This window comes from Nerophis lumbriciformis, unplaced genomic scaffold, assembly GCF_033978685.3.
Source record: "Nerophis lumbriciformis unplaced genomic scaffold, RoL_Nlum_v2.1 HiC_scaffold_40, whole genome shotgun sequence".
Taxonomy (NCBI): domain Eukaryota; kingdom Metazoa; phylum Chordata; class Actinopteri; order Syngnathiformes; family Syngnathidae; genus Nerophis; species Nerophis lumbriciformis.
Window position 1 is genome coordinate 458191 of NW_027316582.1, and position 24310 is coordinate 482500.

General features: G+C 52.3%; 1 protein-coding gene and 1 long non-coding RNA gene across 6 annotated transcripts; both read left to right on the forward strand.

Annotated features, from left to right (window-relative positions):
• The first annotated feature begins 2350 nt into the window (after positions 1-2350).
• Positions 2351-3181, forward strand: LOC140677636 (uncharacterized). Its single transcript, XR_012049428.1, has 2 exons — positions 2351-2743; positions 2848-3181. It is a non-coding gene; the product is annotated as an uncharacterized lncRNA (long non-coding RNA).
• Positions 3182-4216: 1035 nt separating this feature from the next.
• LOC133579586 (uncharacterized) lies at positions 4217-20558 on the forward strand. Of its 5 annotated transcripts, none has more exons than XM_072912735.1 (4): positions 16256-16395; positions 18043-18167; positions 18735-18836; positions 20101-20558. In XM_072912735.1, exons 1-4 carry the CDS (start codon positions 16264-16266, stop codon positions 20234-20236), a joined length of 495 nt encoding a protein of 164 aa, XP_072768836.1. In that variant the 5' UTR covers positions 16256-16263; the 3' UTR covers positions 20237-20558. The 5 variants fall into 5 exon arrangements, with proteins under 5 accessions (XP_061790047.1, XP_061790049.1, XP_072768836.1 ...); XM_072912734.1 differs by lacking the exon at positions 20101-20558 and adding an exon at positions 18941-19274; XM_061934063.1 differs by lacking the exons at positions 16256-16395; positions 18043-18167; positions 20101-20558 and adding exons at positions 4217-4351; positions 5998-6122 and having other exon boundaries at positions 18735-19274.
• Positions 20559-24310: the final 3752 nt, after the last annotated feature.

Below are 24310 nucleotides of genomic sequence, written 5' to 3' on the forward strand. Positions count from 1 at the left end.
GCACGGCCGAGGGAGAGTAGGTGGTGATGAGAGGGATCATGTCGGTCCCAGGGGGAGGCCCCTTCGGGTCCAAGAAGACCCTCAACTGCCGTCTGAGGAAGGACCTGGAATAGCCCCTCCCCTTCAGGGCAGAAAAGAGGGTCCTCGAGGCCGTCAGGAAGTCCTCCCTTCTGGTGCAGACACGATGGAACCTCAACAATTGGGATTTCACCAACCCCGCGAAGGTATGCTTGGGGTGGAAGCTGCTTTTGAAGAGGAGCGCGTGGGTGTCGGTCTCCTTGAAGAACACCCTGATGTCCAAGTGTTGCGTGTCGGCAAAGTCGGGACCCTTGAATGTCGTGGTGTCCAAAAAGTCGACCGATGTGTTGCTCGTGGTCGACTTGATGGTGATATTTTTATTGTGAGTGTTCAGCGTGTTTAAGAACACGCTGAACTCCTCACTGGAATGGGTCCAGACACCCCAGATGTCATCCAGGTACCGGAAGTAGTGGAGAGGACGTTTTGGGCAGGCGGCCAAGGCAGAGGTCTCCCACTCTGCCATAAAAATGTTGGCATACGCCGGTGCAAATTTCTTGCCCATAGCAGTGCCCTTAATTTGGAGGTAGAAACGACCGTCAAACTCAAAGTCGTTTCTCCTCAAATTAATGTCGAGGAGCTGCAGGAGCTCCTTTTCGGGCCTGCTAACGTCGCGGTACCTGTAGAAGACATTTTTGACAGCCTGTATCCCCTCATTTATATCAATGTTTGTATACAGGCTGTCAATGTCGATGGTGAACAAAATGGCATCTGGGGGAATGCAGACCTTCTTGATTTTATCAATAAAATCATAGGTATCCCTGAGGTAGCTGTCGTGCAGAACGGAAAGCGGCGTCAGATAATGATCGATGAACGCCGCCGTTCTGTACGTCTCGCTGCCGCAGTCAGACACAATGGGTCGCCCCGGAGGGATCTCGTGGGGCTTGCTCCACTTGTCTGGCTCCTTGTGAATTTTAGGGAGCATGTAGAACCTGCGGGGGCGAGGATCCGGCTCCCCCATGAGATACCTATGTTGTTTAAAATTGATAAATTTTTTAAGTAGAAGATTATCCAGAATCTTTTCTACCATGGGAATAGTTTGCGGATAAATAGGTTCCGGCAGTGGTTTATAATACGTCATGTCACTCAACTGCCGAGAACCCTCCCATATGTATTGCGATCTGTCAAAAATGACAACAGCACTCCCCTTGTCGGCTGGTTTGATCACAATATGTTTGTTTGTTTTTAGACTATGAAGGGCCTCGACTTCTCCGCGTGTCAAATTGGGAGCGACCGCAGGTGCGCAACCCGAACCGGACATGGAGAGCCCGTCGGACCGGACCATAGCCTGGAATTCCGGAGGCATAAGTCCAGGTGAGGGCTCCCAGCCGGAACGGGCTGTGAACGGTGTAGGTGCGAGAGAATCTTGTTTCTCATAGTACACCTCAAGTTTAACACGTCTGTGGTAGCGCTGGAGATCAAATTGAAGTTGATGATGCCAGTCGCTACTGAGATTAGTGGAAGGAATGAAGTTGAGGCCCTTATTGAGGAGGGAGATTTGTAAGGGGGTTGGCGTGAAATTATGGGCCAAATTTATCACGTTCTTATTACCCCCCCGAGCGATCGGGATTATGGGGATGCCAAGTTTAAAAAGTCAAGCCAGTGCTTGAGCATCAACTTGGCCGTGTCCCGAGTCCAGTGGACCAGGTCGGGTTGGGTCTCAAAGTCCCGGCTGTCGAGAGCCGGGATGTGAGCATAATTGTTCCTGATTAAACTATTCAGCCGCCCGAGGTTGTTTTTCTGCTCAACGGGCAAAGCGGCCGAATAGTTAATCAGGGGGATTAGCACTCGGGCCCGTGGGAAGGTAGCCACGGCCATCCTGAGTGCCCCTTGGAGCTGCTTAATAGCGGTCTCCTTAACTTTCTGCTCACGATGGTTGATCCCAAAGGGTTAGGGTTAGGGTTAGGGTTAGGGTTAGGGTTAGGGGTAGGGTTAGGGTTAGGGTTAGGGTTAGGGTTAGGGTTGGGTTAGGGTTAGGGTTGGGGTTAGGGTTAGGGTTAGGGGTTAGGGTTAGGGTTAGGGTTAGGGTTAGGGGGTTAGGATTAGGGGGTTAGGGTTAGGGTTAGGGTTAGGGTTAGGGTAAGGGTTAGGGTTAGGGTTAGGGTTAGGGTTAAGGGTTAGGGTTAGGGTTAGGGTTAGGGGGTTAGGGTTAGGGGGTTAGGGTTAGGGTTAGGGTTAGGGTTAGGGTTAAGGGTTAGGGTTAGGGTTAGGGTTAGGGTAGGGTTAGGGTTAGGGTTAGGGTTAGGTGGAGGGTTAGGATTAGGGTTAGGTTTAGGGTTAGGGTTAGGGTGAGGGTTAGGGTTAGGATTAGGGGAAGGGGAAGTGGCACTGTCCATCAATGGCCCGCCAGGATGGCGCCCCAACCTCACGTAAGGTCCCCGGGGGGACCCCGATCAGAGACAACAGGTACACAACAACAATCCCGCTAGAGACACTCGATGAATACAGTGTCCTGCACCTGACCCCCCAGATGACCTCTCTGGAGGGCTGGATGTTGTTGGATGCCAGCGAAGTAGTTTGGTGTGGTCGTGTTCTGTCTGTTGACGTTATAACACGGTTGTTACAGGATGGCGAGTTGCGCCGATTCTCCGGGTGTCATCCTCCGCACCCGGCACACCGGAAGCAGCACGAAGGGGGTCAGGCGGTCCACGGGTCTCCTACACCGCAGGTTTGCCACGCTGACAGTTGGCCCGGTTTGCGGGTCCGCTGCATCCTGTCCCCGAGCTGTCTTCCTTTTCCGGCTTTATGCTGTGGGTGGCTCTATTTTTTCAGGCACTTCCTCACGCTGCCTTTTCGGGCTTTTTGGCATCGGGGTGGCAGGAGTGACGGTCACAGGTTCGCCGTGCTGCCAGCTGGCGCGGGTTGCAGTATTATCGGCCGCAGACACGCCCCCGTCCCTCTGCGCTCCGGATGCGCAGCAGGCGTCAGGAGGACGCTCCTCCGGGGTCAAAGGTCATGCAGCTCCAGCAGGAGTACCCCATCTTTTTTACTGCTCCAGCAGGATGATTGACCTCTTTTTCACTGCGAGCTGAAGGCCTGCTGGGACGCTTCCAATTCCCTAGCAGGGTTGTTGACCTCATTGTTCATTAAAAAATTGTTGTCATAATCGTCGCTGGCATTCTTAATATTGTGGCAAAAATGGGGAGCAAAACCTCTGTGATATTAATGTTGCTTATTGGATTGCAACATTGCTGCTGGACAAGCCTGGTGACCTTAAGGGTCTTCCAAGGCCTGTAGGAGGCCTCCATTTTGGGGGTTGCCATGGCAACCCTCCTAAAAATCGCCTCGACGACTCACCCACGGGTCTTTCGCCTCCAGGCACGTTGATTTCACGGCCAAAAAACATTTATAAAGCAGCAAGAGGTGTTAAAAAGTAAAAATATTAATTTTAGTGAGCCCATTGTAGCATGCTACCGCTAACTAGCCGTGGGGCTAAGTAGGCCTAAAGCCTCCACAGGCCACGTGTAGTGCTCAAAAATGTAAAAATAAATAAATAAAAAGAGAATAATTACCATCAATGGAACAGGCAACGTTTCGACTTTATTTAGTCTTCATCAGGCCTATGGTTGGTACAAACATACGTGAGCAGCTCCATCGCGCCCCCGGCGATGCACCACCGGAGGGTGCTAGGCAGCTACTGAAGCACGGCAGTCTAAGCAGGGTGACGTCATCAGTCCAATGCAGGTCAAACACTTAAAGAGACAGTGATGTATTTCTTTCTTCACCCCGTGACCGACATAAAATCAAATTAAATATATACACAGCATGATAAGAACTATGTATATGTGCAAAATGAAAAATAAATAAATTATATATTATAAACACACCATTAATTATGCAGTTTCCATTATGGAATACAAAAAGACATAATATGGCAATTAGAGAACTCTATAAAATCGGTTCTCAGGCTCACCCAATATAGTCCACACAAATATACATTTTTAATATAGGGTTAGGGTTAGGGTTAGGGTTAGGGTTAGGGTTAGGTTTGGGGGTAGGTTTTAGGTAAGGAGAAGGGAATGGTTAGGGTTAGGGAAGAGGGGGGGTGGGGGGTATGGGAAAAATAAAGAAGGGAAAAACGGGAATGTGCACTGTCCGTCACAATCCAACGGGCTCACACTCACACCTCATTTAGGCCCCCTGGATGTCTGGTGCCCAATTTGGAGATCCAAAGGAGCTCCGCCCGGTGGCGTTGGGCGAGGCTCCATTTGGGATCCGTCTCTACGACAGTCGCCCGGACGGAAGACCACCCGTGTCGGAGAAAATGCTGAACCAGGTGAGTGTTGGTATTTTTATGCCTAACGATGTTGTACTTGTGTTGGGCGAATCTCCTAGCTAAGGTATTGCCCGTCTCGCCCACGTACATATCGCCACATCGTTGGCACCGAATCACGTACACACAGTTCCGGTGTGTCGGCCGCCACGGCACAACGGCTGGAAAACCTTGCGGTTGTGGGGGTTCACCAACCATTGTGAGTGGCGGACAAGGGTGTCCCTCCTAGTGGAGGGCGGGTCTCTCAGTGAGCTGACCCTGGCCCTGACCAACAGATCATTCAAGTTGGGGTTCTTACGGTAGGCCGGCACCACGTAGCGCCCCGGCAGCCTCCCGCTACTCTCCGCAAAGGTCCGGAAGTGGTCTTTGACCTTCTTGGCGACCCGCACGGCCGAGGGAGAGTAGGTGGTGATGAGAGGGATCATGTCGGTCCCAGGGGGAGGCCCCTTCGGGTCCAAGAAGACCCTCAACTGCCGTCTGAGGAAGGACCTGGAATAGCCCCTCCCCTTCAGGGCAGAAAAGAGGGTCCTCGAGGCCGTCAGGAAGTCCTCCCTTCTGGTGCAGACACGATGGAACCTCAACAATTGGGATTTCACCAACCCCGCGAAGGTATGCTTGGGGTGGAAGCTGCTTTTGAAGAGGAGCGCGTGGGTGTCGGTCTCCTTGAAGAACACCCTGATGTCCAAGTGTTGCGTGTCGGCAAAGTCGGGACCCTTGAATGTCGTGGTGTCCAAAAAGTCGACCGATGTGTTGCTCGTGGTCGACTTGATGGTGATATTTTTATTGTGAGTGTTCAGCGTGTTTAAGAACACGCTGAACTCCTCACTGGAATGGGTCCAGACACCCCAGATGTCATCCAGGTACCGGAAGTAGTGGAGAGGACGTTTTGGGCAGGCGGCCAAGGCAGAGGTCTCCCACTCTGCCATAAAAATGTTGGCATACGCCGGTGCAAATTTCTTGCCCATAGCAGTGCCCTTAATTTGGAGGTAGAAACGACCGTCAAACTCAAAGTCGTTTCTCCTCAAATTAATGTCGAGGAGCTGCAGGAGCTCCTTTTCGGGCCTGCTAACGTCGCGGTACCTGTAGAAGACATTTTTGACAGCCTGTATCCCCTCATTTATATCAATGTTTGTATACAGGCTGTCAATGTCGATGGTGAACAAAATGGCATCTGGGGGAATGCAGACCTTCTTGATTTTATCAATAAAATCATAGGTATCCCTGAGGTAGCTGTCGTGCAGAACGGAAAGCGGCGTCAGATAATGATCGATGAACGCCGCCGTTCTGTACGTCTCGCTGCCGCAGTCAGACACAATGGGTCGCCCCGGAGGGATCTCGTGGGGCTTGCTCCACTTGTCTGGCTCCTTGTGAATTTTAGGGAGCATGTAGAACCTGCGGGGGCGAGGATCCGGCTCCCCCATGAGATACCTATGTTGTTTAAAATTGATAAATTTTTTAAGTAGAAGATTATCCAGAATCTTTTCTACCATGGGAATAGTTTGCGGATAAATAGGTTCCGGCAGTGGTTTATAATACGTCATGTCACTCAACTGCCGAGAACCCTCCCATATGTATTGCGATCTGTCAAAAATGACAACAGCACTCCCCTTGTCGGCTGGTTTGATCACAATATGTTTGTTTGTTTTTAGACTATGAAGGGCCTCGACTTCTCCGCGTGTCAAATTGGGAGCGACCGCAGGTGCGCAACCCGAACCGGACATGGAGAGCCCGTCGGACCGGACCATAGCCTGGAATTCCGGAGGCATAAGTCCAGGTGAGGGCTCCCAGCCGGAACGGGCTGTGAACGGTGTAGGTCCGAGAGAATCTTGTTTCTCATAGTATACCTCAAGTTTGACACGTCTGTGGTAGCGCTGGAGGTCAAATTGAAGTTGATGATGCCAGTCGCTACTGAGATTAGTGGAAGGAATGAAGTTGAGGCCCTTATTGAGGAGGGAGATTTGTAAGGGGGTTGGCGTGAAATTATGGGCCAAATTTATCACGTTCTTATTACCCCCCCGAGCGATCGGGATTATGGGGATGCCAAGTTTAAAAAGTCAAGCCAGTGCTTGAGCATCAACTTGGCCGTGTCCCGAGTCCAGTGGACCAGGTCGGGTTGGGTCTCAAAGTCCCGGCTGTCGAGAGCCGGGATGTGAGCATAATTGTTCCTGATTAAACTATTCAGCCGCCCGAGGTTGTTTTTCTGCTCAACGGGCAAAGCGGCCGAATAGTTAATCAGGGGGATTAGCACTCGGGCCCGTGGGAAGGTAGCCACGGCCATCCTGAGTGCCCCTTGGAGCTGCTTAATAGCGGTCTCCTTAACTTTCTGCTCACGATGGTTGATCCCAAAGGCTAGAACCAACACTTCAACCGGTGCAGCAATTACGGTCTTGCGTAGGATGGCCTCCGCGTGTCTAAAACTGGCGCCCGGGTAACTGTCGATCTGAAGGTCGTCGACGTAAAAAGGTGGTAGGTGGGACAGATTGGAGTCGCCGATCACCAAGAATTTCTTGTTGGCCGACAACTTCCAATCCATCATCCTCCTACTCGAGACCATGTGTCTAGTGGGTCTACGGGGGGAGGCACTAGCCGTATCCTCTACCAACTCGACACATTCTGGAATAGACAGGTGTTGTGGAGTATCTGGGACGGAAGGCCTCTTGTGTGGCTTCCTTTTTAGTGCCCCAGGGAACAAATGTGCCCAATCGGGGGACTCCTGAGGAAGCATCTCCTGAGGGGGCGTCTCCTGAGGAGGCGTCCGCTGCAAGGGTGAGTCCTCATAGTCCACCATAGGAGCCCCGGAAAGTGTGGGCCCCCGTGGTGAAAATTCACCCTGTGGTGCCGTCTCATCTGCCGTCTCAGGCTGGAGAGGGGACCAGTCGGGGGTCGCGGAAGAGTAACGAGGGGACATCACCGAAGAAAGCCCCCGCTCCTGTTCTTCATCCCGAAAGTCGATCAGGAGAGGCGAGGAGGCCGTGGGTCCCCCTGGTGAGTCATCGTCGTCCTCTGTATGGGTGGGGGTGTCCTGGGTTTGATCCGCCCCGGAGCTTGTGGACCCACGTGGTGAGTCATCGTCGTCCTCGGTCTGAGTGGGGGTCTCCTGTGTGTCTTGTCTTGCAGGTGATCCCAGAGGAAGCCTCCTGCGAGATGCAGGAATAAGCTGGGTGGGCGGAGCCTCGCCGAGGGTGTCCTGGGCAGGCCCGCTGTCCGTGGCCCGGGGCTGTGTCACCCTCTGCTCCTTGGGTGGTTCCGGTCGACGAGGAAGGAAGATCGGGGCAACCCGTGCTGGAGGGATTGCTTCCCGATCCACCTCAGGAGACCAATCTGGAGCCACGGCGTCGGTGCTGGTAGCCACCGAGAGCCGGGCGACGACCCGAGCCGGAGGGCTGCTAGCCCGTACCACCCCAGGAGCCCCGTCAGGGCCCGTAGGGTCAGTATGGGTGCCCACCGATACCCGGGTGGCGGTCTGGACCGGCAAGGACTGGGCCGGGCGTACCACCTCAGCGTTGACAGGGGGGTCGGCGAAGGCCGCGACGATCAGAGCCTCGGCCTTCCCGAGGGTGTCCCCCATCAGTCTGCGTCCCAGATGTTTCTTGGCCCATGTAGAGGCCAGCTGAAAAGCGGGTCTCCAGACCTCATCAATAAAACTGGTTATCTTGTCCAATTCTACTTGTAGAGTGTTTTTATAATGGTCTCTTAAAACATCAACAGTCATTATTGCCCAAGTCTTGGCATTGCACCTGATAAGCGCCTCAATGCCAGGGTTAGAGACCGCTGGTTTGATCATGGTGGCAAGCGTCTCTTCCATTTTTATTATGGACTGGGGGTGAGTGTCTTTTGTCACATTATTCAGGTGGTGTGTTATTTTAATGATATTATAAAAACACTGAGCTTTTAAATTCCCCTCCATGGACGTTGTGGAGTTGTCAGGGGGTGCAGTCCTCCGAGAAGCGTCCTGACGCTTCTTGCGTGTCTTCTTGGGACGGGGAGGATTGCGGGGACGTCTTTGAGGCCAATGTTCAGGTAAAAAATAGTGGGTTAGGGTTAGGGTTAGGGTTAGGGTTAGGGTTAGGGTTAGGGTTAGGGTTAGGGTTAGGGTTAGAGGGTTAGGGTTAGGGTTAGGGTTAGGGTTAGGGTTAGGGTTAGGTGTTGGGGGTTAAGGTTAGGGTTAGGGTTGGGGGTAGGGTTAGGGTTAGGCACTGTCCATCAACAATCCGCCCAGTGACCCCCCACCAGACGCACACCCCCCAGGGACCCCGAACGAACACCGCCGAACGTGGCGTCAGACACATTATTCAATCAAATTTCATCATGCGACGCGCGTTTCGGTCTGCATGACCTCATCAGGCATGAAATTTTGAGAAATTGGCCTCATTACCTCTCTCTGAGCAAGATGTCCCCTCATCTGCTGGAGGAAAAATGAGCCAGAATTGCAAAACGAGGTTTTATAGAAGAGCCTGCAGGGGGCGTGGCTTGTGCTCCCAACTGCAATCAGTCGCTCCTCCCGAGTGCCTGCAGGTGGCGTCTGCACACAACTGCAATACTTAGTCACTCCACAGACAAAAGAGAACTATCTGGTTACATAATCACTCCAGAAGGTAAGTATAATTCATCCAGACCAGCTGGGTGGAGCACTCTAATATCACAGCACTGCACACAAGTAAATATCAAGGGTTAGGGTTAGGGTTAGGGTTAGGGGTTAGGGTTAGGGTTAGAGGGTTAGGGTTAGGGTTAGGGTTAGGGTTAGAGTGAGGGTGAGGGTGAGGGTGAGGGTGAGGGTGGGGGTTGGGGTTAGGGTTAGGGGTTAGGGTTAGGGTTAGGGTTAGGGTTAGGTGTTGGGGGTTAAGGTTAGGGTTAGGGTTGGGGGTAGGGTTAGGGTTAGGCACTGTCCATCAACAATCCGCCCAGTGAGGGTTAGGGTTAGGGTTAGGGTTAGGGTTAGGGTTAGGGTTAGGTGTTGGGGGTTAAGGTTAGGGTTAGGGTTAGGGAAAGGGGTAGGGCTAGGCACTGTCCGTCAACAATCTGCCCAGTGACACCCCACCAGACGCACACCCCCCAGGGACCCCGAAAGAACACCGTCAGACGCGGTGTCAGACACATTGACCTAATCAAGTATGTTTCATGCGACGCGTTTCGGTCTTCTGGACCTCTTCAGGCATGACTTGAATCACGCAGGATGTTCACCATCTTTTTACTGCGAACCTTTTGTCTACCGGGACACTTCTAATTCCACTAGTAGATGGGGCACTACTAATCCCCTAAGGCTAAAATATCTCGGCTTTTGTCACTCTTCTCAACAGCGTGATGTCCCCTCATCAACAACTGGAGCTCAAATGAGCCGGCAAGGCAGGAGGAGGATTTATGTGATTGAGTTCTGCAGGGGGCGGGGCTATCGCTCAGGGTTAGGGTTAGGGTTAGGGTTAGGGTTAGGGTTAGGGTTAGGGTTAGGTTTAGGAGTAGGGGGTGGGGGAAGGGGATAAAGGCACTGTCCGTGGACAACCTGTCCAGGCAACGTCCAAACCAACCGCAAGACCCTCCAAGGACCCTGAAAGAAAGCAATCCGAGTCTGCGTCAAATGCGGTGTCAAACACATGTTGGATTGGTATCCAGCGACGCGCGTTTCGGTCTTTCAGACCTCGTCAGGCTGGCTGAGCCATGCCTACTGGGACTCTTCTAGTTCCCTAGTAGGTGGGGCGCTTCTAATCCCCTGGCTGTCGGCTTCCCTGTTTCTCCACAGCAGGATGCTTGCTCATCGACTGCTGGAGAGGGAATGAGCCGTTCTGGCAGGAGGAGGCTTTATATGAGTGCTGCAGGGGTTAGGGTTAGGGTTAGGGTTAGGGTTAGGGTTAGGGTTAGGGTAGGGTTAGGGTTAGGGTTAGGGTTAGGGTTAGGGGGTTAGGGTTAGGGTTAGGGTTAGGGTTAGGGTAGGGTTAGGGTTAGGGTTAGGGTTAGGGTTAGGGTTAGGGTTAGGTTTGGGGGTAGGTTTTAGGTAAGGAGAAGGGAATGGTTAGGGTTAGGGAAGAGGGGGGGGTGGGGGTTAGGGTTAGGGTTAGGGGTTAGGGGTTAGGGTTAGGGTTAGGGTTAGGTGTTGGGGGTTAAGGTTAGGGTTAGGGTTGGGGGTAGGGTTAGGGTTAGGCACTGTCCATCAACAATCCGCCCAGTGACCCCCCACCAGACGCACACCCCCCAGGGACCCCGAACGAACACCGCCGAACGTGGCGTCAGACACATTATTCAATCAAATTTCATCATGCGACGCGCGTTTCGGTCTGCATGACCTCATCAGGCATGAAATTTTGAGAAATTGGCCTCATTACCTCTCTCTGAGCAAGATGTCCCCTCATCTGCTGGAGGAAAAATGAGCCAGAATTGCAAAACGAGGTTTTATAGAAGAGCCTGCAGGGGGCGTGGCTTGCGCTCCCAACTGCAATCAGTCGCTCCTCCCGAGTGCCTGCAGGTGGCGTCTGCACACAACTGCAATACTTAGTCACTCCACAGACAAAAGAGAACTATCTGGTTACATAATCACTCCAGAAGGTAAGTATAATTCATCCAGACCAGCTGGGTGGAGCACTCTAATATCACAGCACTGCACACAAGTAAATATCAAGTCAATATCACCACACACAATTAAAGAAGTATTAAATCATTAAATCACTTCAAGAAAAAAATCCAGATAAGTTCTCCATGTCTGTGACCTCTGACCCCTATTTTTTGTTACTTGGGTCTGCCAATCGGCCAACACCACACTCAAACGATGCCAAACAGAGCCACCAGGGGGCCGTACGAAGGGCAGGGCGCCACCCAACGGACAGACCGGAGGCACGGGCTAGTTAGGTGTTGGGGGTTAAGGTTAGGGTTAGGGTTGGGGGTAGGGTTAGGGTTAGGCACTGTCCATCAACAATCCGCCCAGTGACCCCCCACCAGACGCACACCCCCCAGGGACCCCGAACGAACACCGCCGAACGTGGCGTCAGACACATTATTCAATCAAATTTCATCATGCGACGCGCGTTTCGGTCTGCATGACCTCATCAGGCATGAAATTTTGAGAAATTGGCCTCATTACCTCTCTCTGAGCAAGATGTCCCCTCATCTGCTGGAGGAAAAATGAGCCAGAATTGCAAAACGAGGTTTTATAGAAGAGCCTGCAGGGGGCGTGGCTTGCGCTCCCAACTGCAATCAGTCGCTCCTCCCGAGTGCCTGCAGGTGGCGTCTGCACACAACTGCAATACTTAGTCACTCCACAGACAAAAGAGAACTATCTGGTTACATAATCACTCCAGAAGGTAAGTATAATTCATCCAGACCAGCTGGGTGGAGCACTCTAATATCACAGCACTGCACACAAGTAAATATCAAGTCAATATCACCACACACAATTAAAGAAGTATTAAATCATTAAATCACTTCAAGAAAAAAATCCAGATAAGTTCTCCATGTCTGTGACCTCTGACCCCTATTTTTTCTTACTTGGGTCTGCCAATCGGCCAACACCACACTCAAACGATGCCAAACAGAGCCACCAGGGGGCCGTACGAAGGGCAGGGCGCCACCCAACGGACAGACCGGAGGCACGGGCTAGTTAGGTGTTGGGGGTTAAGGTTAGGGTTAGGGTTGGGGGTAGGGTTAGGGTTAGGCACTGTCCATCAACAATCCGCCCAGTGACCCCCCACCAGACGCACACCCCCCAGGGACCCCGAACGAACACCGCCGAACGTGGCGTCAGACACATTATTCAATCAAATTTCATCATGCGACGCGCGTTTCGGTCTGCATGACCTCATCAGGCATGAAATTTTGAGAAATTGGCCTCATTACATCTCTCTGAGCAAGATGTCCCCTCATCTGCTGGAGGAAAAATGAGCCAGAATTGCAAAACGAGGTTTTATAGAAGAGCCTGCAGGGGGCGTGGCTTGCGCTCCCAACTGCAATCAGTCGCTCCTCCCGAGTGCCTGCAGGTGGCGTCTGCACACAACTGCAATACTTAGTCACTCCACAGACAAAAGAGAACTATCTGGTTACATAATCACTCCAGAAGGTAAGTATAATTCATCCAGACCAGCTGGGTGGAGCACTCTAATATCACAGCACTGCACACAAGTAAATATCAAGTCAATATCACCACACACAATTAAAGAAGTATTAAATCATTAAATCACTTCAAGAAAAAAATCCAGATAAGTTCTCCATGTCTGTGACCTCTGACCCCTATTTTTTCTTACTTGGGTCTGCCAATCGGCCAACACCACACTCAAACGATGCCAAACAGAGCCACCAGGGGGCCGTACGAAGGGCAGGGCGCCACCCAACGGACAGACCGGAGGCACGGGCTAGTTAGGTGTTGGGGGTTAAGGTTAGGGTTAGGGTTGGGGGTAGGGTTAGGGTTAGGCACTGTCCATCAACAATCCGCCCAGTGACCCCCCACCAGACGCACACCCCCCAGGGACCCCGAACGAACACCGCCGAACGTGGCGTCAGACACATTATTCAATCAAATTTCATCATGCGACGCGCGTTTCGGTCTGCATGACCTCATCAGGCATGAAATTTTGAGAAATTGGCCTCATTACCTCTCTCTGAGCAAGATGTCCCCTCATCTGCTGGAGGAAAAATGAGCCAGAATTGCAAAACGAGGTTTTATAGAAGAGCCTGCAGGGGGCGTGGCTTGCGCTCCCAACTGCAATCAGTCGCTCCTCCCGAGTGCCTGCAGGTGGCGTCTGCACACAACTGCAATACTTAGTCACTCCACAGACAAAAGAGAACTATCTGGTTACATAATCACTCCAGAAGGTAAGTATAATTCATCCAGACCAGCTGGGTGGAGCACTCTAATATCACAGCACTGCACACAAGTAAATATCAAGTCAATATCACCACACACAATTAAAGAAGTATTAAATCATTAAATCACTTCAAGAAAAAAATCCAGATAAGTTCTCCATGTCTGTGACCTCTGACCCCTATTTTTTCTTACTTGGGTCTGCCAATCGGCCAACACCACACTCAAACGATGCCAAACAGAGCCACCAGGGGGCCGTACGAAGGGCAGGGCGCCACCCAACGGACAGACCGGAGGCACGGGCTAGTTAGGTGTTGGGGGTTAAGGTTAGGGTTAGGGTTGGGGGTAGGGTTAGGGTTAGGCACTGTCCATCAACAATCCGCCCAGTGACCCCCCACCAGACGCACACCCCCCAGGGACCCCGAACGAACACCGCCGAACGTGGCGTCAGACACATTATTCAATCAAATTTCATCATGCGACGCGCGTTTCGGTCTGCATGACCTCATCAGGCATGAAATTTTGAGAAATTGGCCTCATTACCTCTCTCTGAGCAAGATGTCCCCTCATCTGCTGGAGGAAAAATGAGCCAGAATTGCAAAACGAGGTTTTATAGAAGAGCCTGCAGGGGGCGTGGCTTGCGCTCCCAACTGCAATCAGTCGCTCCTCCCGAGTGCCTGCAGGTGGCGTCTGCACACAACTGCAATACTTAGTCACTCCACAGACAAAAGAGAACTATCTGGTTACATAATCACTCCAGAAGGTAAGTATAATTCATCCAGACCAGCTGGGTGGAGCACTCTAATATCACAGCACTGCACACAAGTAAATATCAAGTCAATATCACCACACACAATTAAAGAAGTATTAAATCATTAAATCACTTCAAGAAAAAAATCCAGATAAGTTCTCCATGTCTGTGACCTCTGACCCCTATTTTTTCTTACTTGGGTCTGCCAATCGGCCAACACCACACTCAAACGATGCCAAACAGAGCCACCAGGGGGCCGTACGAAGGGCAGGGCGCCACCCAATGGACAGACCGGAGGCACGGGCTAGTTAGGTGTTGGGGGTTAAGGTTAGGGTTAGGGTTGGGGGTAGGGTTAGGGTTAGGCACTGTCCATCAACAATCCGCCCAGTGAGGGTTAGGGTTAGGGTTAGGGTTAGGGTTAGGGTTAGGGTTAGGGTTAGGGTTAGGGTTTAGGGTTAGGGTTAGGGTTAGGGTTAGGGTTAGGGTTAGGGTTAGGGTTTGGGGGTTATGGTTAGGGTTAGGGTTAGGGAAAGGGGTAGGGCTAGGCACTGTCCGTCAACAATCCGCCCAGTGACACCCCACCAGACGCACACCCCCCAGGGACCCCGAAAGAACACCGTCAGACGCGGTGTCAGACACATTGACCTAATCAAGTATGTTTCATGCGACGCGTTTCGGTCTTCTGGACCTCTTCAGGCATGACTTGAATCACGCAGGATGTTCACCATCTTTTTACTGCGAACCTTTTGTCTACCGGGACACTTCTAATTCCACTAGTAGATGGGGCACTACTAATCCCCTAAGGCTAAAATATCTCGGCTTTTGTCATTCTTCTCAACAGCGTGATGTCCCCTCATCGACAACTGGAGCTCAAATGAGCCGGCAAGGCAGGAGGAGGATTTATGTGATTGAGTTCTGCAGGGGGCGGGGCTATCGCTCACAGCTGCAGTCATTTAGTAACTCCACAATCACCAAGGTAAGTATCTGGTGTTCACAAAGCACGCCAAAGAATAAAAGTAAGTATAATCACTGCACACACATAAACACTGCAAACAAATCCAGGTAAGTATTTCATAATAAAAACATCCAGATAAATCCTTGGTGTGTGTGACCTCTGACCCCTATTTTAAAATGTGTCTGATTTTTATATATGAGCCCATCACCGCATCCAAACGATGGCAAACAGAGCCCCCGGGGGGCCGTACGAAGGGCAGGGCGCCACCCAACGGACAGACTGGAGGCACGGGCTAGTTAGGTGTTGGGGGTTATGGTTAGGGTTAGGGTTAGGGAAAGGGGTAGGGCTAGGCACTGTCCGTCAACAATCCGCCCAGTGACACCCCACCAGACGCACACCCCCCAGGGACCCCGAAAGAACACCGTCAGACGCGGTGTCAGACACATTGACCTAATCAAGTATGTTTCATGCGACGCGTTTCGGTCTTCTGGACCTCTTCAGGCATGACTTGAATCACGCAGGATGTTCACCATCTTTTTACTGCGAACCTTTTGTCTACCGGGACACTTCTAATTCCACTAGTAGATGGGGCACTACTAATCCCCTAAGGCTAAAATATCTCGGCTTTTGTCATTCTTCTCAACAGCGTGATGTCCCCTCATCGACAACTGGAGCTCAAATGAGCCGGCAAGGCAGGAGGAGGATTTATGTGATTGAGTTCTGCAGGGGGCGGGGCTATCGCTCACAGCTGCAGTCATTTAGTAACTCCACAATCACCAAGGTAAGTATCTGGTGTTCACAAAGCACGCCAAAGAATAAAAGTAAGTATAATCACTGCACACACATAAACACTGCAAACAAATCCAGGTAAGTATTTCATAATAAAAACATCCAGATAAATCCTTGGTGTGTGTGACCTCTGACCCCTATTTTAAAATGTGTCTGATTTTTATATATGAGCCCATCACCGCATCCAAACGATGGCAAACAGAGCCCCCGGGGGGCCGTACGAAGGGCAGGGCGCCACCCAACGGACAGACTGGAGGCACGGGCTAGTTAGGTGTTGGGGGTTATGGTTAGGGTTAGGGTTAGGGAAAGGGGTAGGGCTAGGCACTGTCCGTGGGTTAGGGTTAGGGTTAGGGTTAGGGTTAGGGTTAGGGTTAGGGGTTAGGGTTAGGGTTAGGGTTAGGGTTAGGGGTTAGGGTTAGGGTTAGGGTTAGGGTTAGGGTTAGGGGTTAGGGTTAGGGTTAGGGTTAGGGTTAGGGTTAGGTTTGGGGGTAGGTTTTAGGTAAGGAGAAGGGAATGGTTAGGGTTAGGGAAGAGGGGGGGGTTGGGGGATATGGGAAAAATAAAGAAGGGAAAAAACGGGAATGTGCACTGTCCGTCACAATCCAACGGGCTCACACTCATACCTCATTTAGGCCCCCTGGATGTCTGGTGCCCAATTTGGAGATCCAAAGGAGCTCCGCCCGGTGGCGTTGGGCGAGGCTCCATTTGGGATCCGTCTCTACGACAGTCGCCCGGACGGAAGACCACCCGTGTCGGAGAAAATGCTGCACCAGGTGAGTGTTGGTGTTTTTATGCCTAACGATGTTGTACTTGTGTTGGGCGAATCTCCTAGCTAAGGTATTGCCCGTCTCGCCCACGTACATATCGCCACATCGTTGGCACCGAATCACGTACACACAGTTTCGGGTGTGTCGGCCGCCACGGCACAACGGCTGGAAAACCTTGCGGTTGTGGGGGTTCACCAACCATGGTGAGTGGCGGACAAGGGTGTCCCTCCTAGTGGAGGGCGGGTCTCTCAATGAGCTGACCCTGGCCCTGACCAACAGATCATTCAAGTTGGGGTTCTTGCGGTAGGCCGGCACCACGTAGCGCCCCGGCAGCCTCCCGCTACTCTCCACAAAGGTCCGGAAGTGGTCTTTGACCTTCCTGGCGACCCGCACGGCCGAGGGAGAGTAGGTGGTGATGAGGGGGATCATGTCGGTCCCAGGGGGAGGCCCCTTCGGGTCCAAGAAGACCCTCAACTGCCGTCGGAGGAAGGACCTGGAATAGCCCCTCCCCTTCAGGGCAGAAAAGAGGGTCCTCGAGGCCGTCAGGAAGTCCTCCCTTCTGGTGCAGACACGATGAAACCTCAACAATTGGGATTTCACCAACCCCGCGAAGGTATGCTTGGGGTGGAAGCTGCTTTTGAAAAGGAGCGCGTGGGTGTCGGTCTCCTTGAAGAACACCCTGATGTCCAAGTGTTGCGTGTCGGCAAAGTCGGGACCCTTGAATGTCGTGGTGTCCAAAAAGTCGACCGATGTGTTGCTCGTGGTCGACTTGATGGTGATATTTTTATTGTGAGTGTTCAGCGTGTTTAAGAACACGCTGAACTCCTCACTGGAATGGGTCCAGACACCCCAGATGTCATCCAGGTACCGGAAGTAGTGGAGAGGACGTTTTGGGCAGGCGGCCAAGGCAGAGGTCTCCCACTCTGCCATGAAAATGTTGGCATACGCCGGTGCAAATTTCTTGCCCATAGCAGTGCCCTTAATTTGGAGGTAGAAACGACCGTCAAACTCAAAGTCGTTTCTCCTCAAATTAATGTCGAGGAGCTGTAAGAGCTCCTTTTCGGGCCTGCTAACGTCGCGGTACCTGTAGAAGACATTTTTGACAGCCTGCATCCCCTCATTGATATCAATGTTTGTATACAGGCTGTCAATGTCGATGGTAAACAAAATGGCATCTGGGGGAATGCAAACATTCTTGATTTTATCAATAAAATCATAGGTATCCCTGAGGTAGCTGTCGTGCAGAACGGAAAGCGGCGTCAGATAATGATCGATGAACGCCGCCGTTCTGTACGTCTCGCTGCCGCAGTCAGACACAATGGGTCGCCCCGGAGGGATCTCGTGGGGCTTGCTCCACTTGTCTGGCTCCTTGTGAATTTTAGGGAGCATGTAGAACCTGCGGGGGCGAGGATCCGGCTCCCCCATGAGATACCTATGTTGTTTGAAATTGATAAATTTTTTAAGTAGAAGATTATCCAGAATCTTTTCTACCATGGGAATAGTTTGCGGATAAATAGGTTCCGGCAGTGGTTTATAATACGTCATGTCACTCAACTGCCGAGAACCCTCCCATATGTATTGCGATCTGTCAAAAATGACAACAGCACTCCCCTTGTCGGCTGGTTTGATCACAATGTGTTTGTTTGTTTTTAGACTATGAAGGGCCTCGACTTCTCCGCGTGTCAAATTGGGAGCGACCGCAGGTGCGCAACCCGAACCGAACATGGAGAGCCCGTCGGACCGGACCATAGCCTGGAATTCCGGAGGCATAAGTCCAGGTGAGGGCTCCCAGCCGGAACGGGCTGTGAACGGTGTGGGTCCGAGAGAATCTTGTTTCTCATAGTACACCTCAAGTTTAACACGTCTGTGGTAGCGCTGGGTTAGGGTTAGGGTTAGGGTTAGGGTTAGGGTTAGGGTTAGGGTTAGGGTTAGGGTTAGGGTTAGGGTTAGGGTTAGGGTTAGGGGTTAGGGTTAGGGTTAGGGTTAGGGTTAGGGTTAGGGGTTAGGGTTAGGGTTAGGGTTAGGGTTAGGATTAGGGTTAGGTTTAGGGTTAGGGTGAGGGTGAGGGTTAGGGTTAGGGTTAGGATTAGGGGAAGGGGAAGTGGCACTGTCCATCAATGGCCCGCCAGGATGGCGCCCCAACCTCACGTAGGGTCCCCGGGGGGACCCCGATCAGAGACAACAGGTACACAACAACAATCCCGCTAGAGACACTCGATGAATACAGTGTCCTGCACCTGACCCCCCAGATGACCTCTCTGGAGGGCTGGATGTTGTTGGATGCCAGCGAAGTAGTTTGGTGTGGTCGTGTTCTGTCTGTTGACGTTATAACACGGTTGTTACAGGATGGCGAGTTGCGCCGATTCTCCGGGTGTCATCCTCCGCACCCGGCACACCGGAAGCAGCACGAAGGGGGTCAGGCGGTCCACGGGTCTCCTACACCGCAGGTTTGCCACGCTGACAGTTGGCCCGGTTTGCGGGTCCGCTGCATCCTGTCCCCGAGCTGTCTTCCTTTTCCGGCTTTATGCTGTGGGTGGCTCTATTTTTTCAGGCACTTCCTCACGCTGCCTTTTCGGGCTTTTTGGCATCGGGGTGGCAGGAGTGACGGTCACAGGTTCGCCGTGCTGCCAGCTGGCGCGGGTTGCAGTATTATCGGCCGCAGACACGCCCCCGTCCCTCTGCGCTCCGGATGCGCAGCAGGCGTCAGGAGGACGCTCCTCCGGGGTCAAAGGTCATGCAGCTCCAGCAGGAGTACCCCATCTTTTTTACTGCTCCAGCAGGATGATTGACCTCTTTTTCACTGCGAGCTGAAGGCCTGCTGGGACGCTTCCAATTCCCTAGCAGGGTTGTTGACCTCATTGTTCATTAAAAAATTGTTGTCATAATCGTCGCTGGCATTCTTAATATTGTGGCAAAAATGGGGAGCAAAACCTCTGTGATATTAATGTTGCTTATTGGATTGCAACATTGCTGCTGGACAAGCCTGGTGACCTTAAGGGTCTTCCAAGGCCTGTAGGAGGCCTCCATTTTGGGGGTTGCCATGGCAACCCTCCTAAAAATCGCCTCGACGACTCACCCACGGGTCTTTCGCCTCCAGGCACGTTGATTTCACGGCCAAAAAACATTTATGAAGCAGCAAGAGGTGTTAAAAAGTAAAAATATTAATTTTAGTGAGCCCATTGTAGCATGCTACCGCTAACTAGCCGTGGGGCTAAGTAGGCCTAAAGCCTCCACAGGCCACGTGTAGTGCTCAAAAATGTAAAAATAAATAAATAAAAAGAGAATAATTACCATCAATGGAACAGGCAACGTTTCGACTTTATTTAGTCTTCATCAGGCCTATGGTTGGTACAAACATACGTGAGCAGCTCCATCGCGCCCCCGGCGATGCACCACCGGAGGGTTAGGGTTAGGGTTAGGGTTAGGGTTAGGGTTAGGGTTAGGGGTTAGGGGTTAGGGGTTAGGGGTTAGGGTTAGGGTTAGGGTTAGGGTTAGGGTTAGGGGTTAGGGTTAGGGTTAGGATTAGGGTTAGGGTTAGGGTTAGGGTTAGGGTTAGGGTTAGGTTTGGGGGTAGGTTTTAGGTAAGGAGAAGGGAATGGTTAGGGTTAGGGAAGAGGGGGGGTGGGGGGTATGGGAAAAATAAAGAAGGGAAAAACGGGAATGTGCACTGTCCGTCACAATCCAACGGGCTCACACTCACACCTCATTTAGGCCCCCTGGATGTCTGGTGCCCAATTTGGAGATCCAAAGGAGCTCCGCCCGGTGGCGTTGGGCGAGGCTCCATTTGGGATCCGTCTCTACGACAGTCGCCCGGACGGAAGACCACCCGTGTCGGAGAAAATGCTGAACCAGGTGAGTGTTGGTATTTTTATGCCTAACGATGTTGTACTTGTGTTGGGCGAATCTCCTAGCTAAGGTATTGCCCGTCTCGCCCACGTACATATCGCCACATCGTTGGCACCGAATCACGTACACACAGTTCCGGGTGTGTCGGCCGCCACGGCACAACGGCTGGAAAACCTTGCGGTTGTGGGGGTTCACCAACCATTGTGAGTGGCGGACAAGGGTGTCCCTCCTAGTGGAGGGCGGGTCTCTCAGTGAGCTGACCCTGGCCCTGACCAACAGATCATTCAAGTTGGGGTTCTTACGGTAGGCCGGCACCACGTAGCGCCCCGGCAGCCTCCCGCTACTCTCCGCAAAGGTCCGGAAGTGGTCTTTGACCTTCTTGGCGACCCGCACGGCCGAGGGAGAGTAGGTGGTGATGAGAGGGATCATGTCGGTCCCAGGGGGAGGCCCCTTCGGGTCCAAGAAGACCCTCAACTGCCGTCTGAGGAAGGACCTGGAATAGCCCCTCCCCTTCAGGGCAGAAAAGAGGGTCCTCGAGGCCGTCAGGAAGTCCTCCCTTCTGGTGCAGACACGATGGAACCTCAACAATTGGGATTTCACCAACCCCGCGAAGGTATGCTTGGGGTGGAAGCTGCTTTTGAAGAGGAGCGCGTGGGTGTCGGTCTCCTTGAAGAACACCCTGATGTCCAAGTGTTGCGTGTCGGCAAAGTCGGGACCCTTGAATGTCGTGGTGTCCAAAAAGTCGACCGATGTGTTGCTCGTGGTCGACTTGATGGTGATATTTTTATTGTGAGTGTTCAGCGTGTTTAAGAACACGCTGAACTCCTCACTGGAATGGGTCCAGACACCCCAGATGTCATCCAGGTACCGGAAGTAGTGGAGAGGACGTTTTGGGCAGGCGGCCAAGGCAGAGGTCTCCCACTCTGCCATAAAAATGTTGGCATACGCCGGTGCAAATTTCTTGCCCATAGCAGTGCCCTTAATTTGGAGGTAGAAACGACCGTCAAACTCAAAGTCGTTTCTCCTCAAATTAATGTCGAGGAGCTGCAGGAGCTCCTTTTCGGGCCTGCTAACGTCGCGGTACCTGTAGAAGACATTTTTGACAGCCTGTATCCCCTCATTTATATCAATGTTTGTATACAGGCTGTCAATGTCGATGGTGAACAAAATGGCATCTGGGGGAATGCAGACCTTATTGATTTTATCAATAAAATCATAGGTATCCCTGAGGTAGCTGTCGTGCAGAACGGAAAGCGGCGTCAGATAATGATCGATGAACGCCGCCGTTCTGTACGTCTCGCTGCCGCAGTCAGACACAATGGGTCGCCCCGGAGGGATCTCGTGGGGCTTGCTCCACTTGTCTGGCTCCTTGTGAATTTTAGGGAGCATGTAGAACCTGCGGGGGCGAGGATCCGGCTCCCCCATGAGATACCTATGTTGTTTAAAATTGATAAATTTTTTAAGTAGAAGATTATCCAGAATCTTTTCTACCATGGGAATAGTTTGCGGATAAATAGGTTCCGGCAGTGGTTTATAATACGTCATGTCACTCAACTGCCGAGAACCCTCCCATATGTATTGCGATCTGTCAAAAATGACAACAGCACTCCCCTTGTCGGCTGGTTTGATCACAATATGTTTGTTTGTTTTTAGACTATGAAGGGCCTCGACTTCTCCGCGTGTCAAATTGGGAGCGACCGCAGGTGCGCAACCCGAACCGGACATGGAGAGCCCGTCGGACCGGACCATAGCCTGGAATTCCGGAGGCATAAGTCCAGGTGAGGGCTCCCAGCCGGAACGGGCTGTGAACGGTGTAGGTGCGAGAGAATCTTGTTTCTCATAGTACACCTCAAGTTTAACACGTCTGTGGTAGCGCTGGAGATCAAATTGAAGTTGATGATGCCAGTCGCTACTGAGATTAGTGGAAGGAATGAAGTTGAGGCCCTTATTGAGGAGGGAGATTTGTAAGGGGGTTGGCGTGAAATTATGGGCCAAATTTATCACGTTCTTATTACCCCCCCGAGCGATCGGGATTATGGGGATGCCAAGTTTAAAAAGTCAAGCCAGTGCTTGAGCATCAACTTGGCCGTGTCCCGAGTCCAGTGGACCAGGTCGGGTTGGGTCTCAAAGTCCCAGCTGTCGAGAGCCGGGATGTGAGCATAATTGTTCCTGATTAAACTATTCAGCCGCCCGAGGTTGTTTTTCTGCTCAACGGGCAAAGCGGCCGAATAGTTAATCAGGGGGATTAGCACTCGGGCCCGTGGGAAGGTAGCCACGGCCATCCTGAGTGCCCCTTGGAGCTGCTTAATAGCGGTCTCCTTAACTTTCTGCTCACGATGGTTGATCCCAAAGGGTTAGGGTTAGGGTTAGGGTTAGGGTTAGGGGTAGGGTTAGGGTTAGGGTTAGGGTTAGGGTTAGGGTTAGGGTTAGGGTTAGGGTTGGGTTAGGGTTAGGGTTGGGTTAGGGTTAGGGTTAGGGTTAGGGTTAGGGTTAGGGTTAGGGGTTAGGGGTTAGGGTTAGGGTTAGGGGTTAGGGTTAGGGTTAGGGTTAGGGTTAGGTGTTGGGGGTAGGGTTAGGGTTAGGGTTAGGGTTAGGGTTAGGGTTAGGGTTAGAGGGTTAGGGTTAGGGTTAGGGGGTTAGGGTTAGGGTTAGGTGTTGGGGGTTAAGGTTAGGGTTAGGGTTAGGGAAAGGGGTAGGGCTAGGCACTGTCCGTCAACAATCTGCCCAGTGACACCCCACCAGACGCACACCCCCCAGGGACCCCGAAAGAACACCGTCAGACGCGGTGTCAGACACATTGACCTAATCAAGTATGTTTCATGCGACGCGTTTCGGTCTTCTGGACCTCTTCAGGCATGACTTGAATCACGCAGGATGTTCACCATCTTTTTACTGCGAACCTTTTGTCTACCGGGACACTTCTAATTCCACTAGTAGATGGGGCACTACTAATCCCCTGAGGCTAAAATATCTCGGCTTTTGTCACTCTTCTCAACAGCGTGATGGGTTAGGGTTAGGGTTAGGGGTTAGGGTTAGGGATAGGGTTAGGGTTGGGTTAGGGTTAGGGTTAGGGTTAGGGTTAGGGGGTTAGGGTTAGGGTTAGGGTTAGGGTTAGGGTTAGGTTTGGGGGTAGGTTTTAGGTAAGGAGAAGGGAATGGTTAGGGTTAGGGAAGAGGGGGGGTGGGGGGTATGGGAAAAATAAAGAAGGGAAAAACGGGAATGTGCACTGTCCGTCACAATCCAACGGGCTCACACTCACACCTCATTTAGGCCCCCTGGATGTCTGGTGCCCAATTTGGAGATCCAAAGGAGCTCCGCCCGGTGGCGTTGGGCGAGGCTCCATTTGGGATCCGTCTCTACGACAGTCGCCCGGACGGAAGACCACCCGTGTCGGAGAAAATGCTGAACCAGGTGAGTGTTGGTATTTTTATGCCTAACGATGTTGTACTTGTGTTGGGCGAATCTCCTAGCTAAGGTATTGCCCGTCTCGCCCACGTACATATCGCCACATCGTTGGCACCGAATCACGTACACACAGTTCCGGGTGTGTCGGCCGCCACGGCACAACGGCTGGAAAACCTTGCGGTTGTGGGGGTTCACCAACCATTGTGAGTGGCGGACAAGGGTGTCCCTCCTAGTGGAGGGCGGGTCTCTCAGTGAGCTGACCCTGGCCCTGACCAACAGATCATTCAAGTTGGGGTTCTTACGGTAGGCCGGCACCACGTAGCGCCCCGGCAGCCTCCCGCTACTCTCCGCAAAGGTCCGGAAGTGGTCTTTGACCTTCTTGGCGACCCGCACGGCCGAGGGAGAGTAGGTGGTGATGAGAGGGATCATGTCGGTCCCAGGGGGAGGCCCCTTCGGGTCCAAGAAGACCCTCAACTGCCGTCTGAGGAAGGACCTGGAATAGCCCCTCCCCTTCAGGGCAGAAAAGAGGGTCCTCGAGGCCGTCAGGAAGTCCTCCCTTCTGGTGCAGACACGATGGAACCTCAACAATTGGGATTTCACCAACCCCGCGAAGGTATGCTTGGGGTGGAAGCTGCTTTTGAAGAGGAGCGCGTGGGTGTCGGTCTCCTTG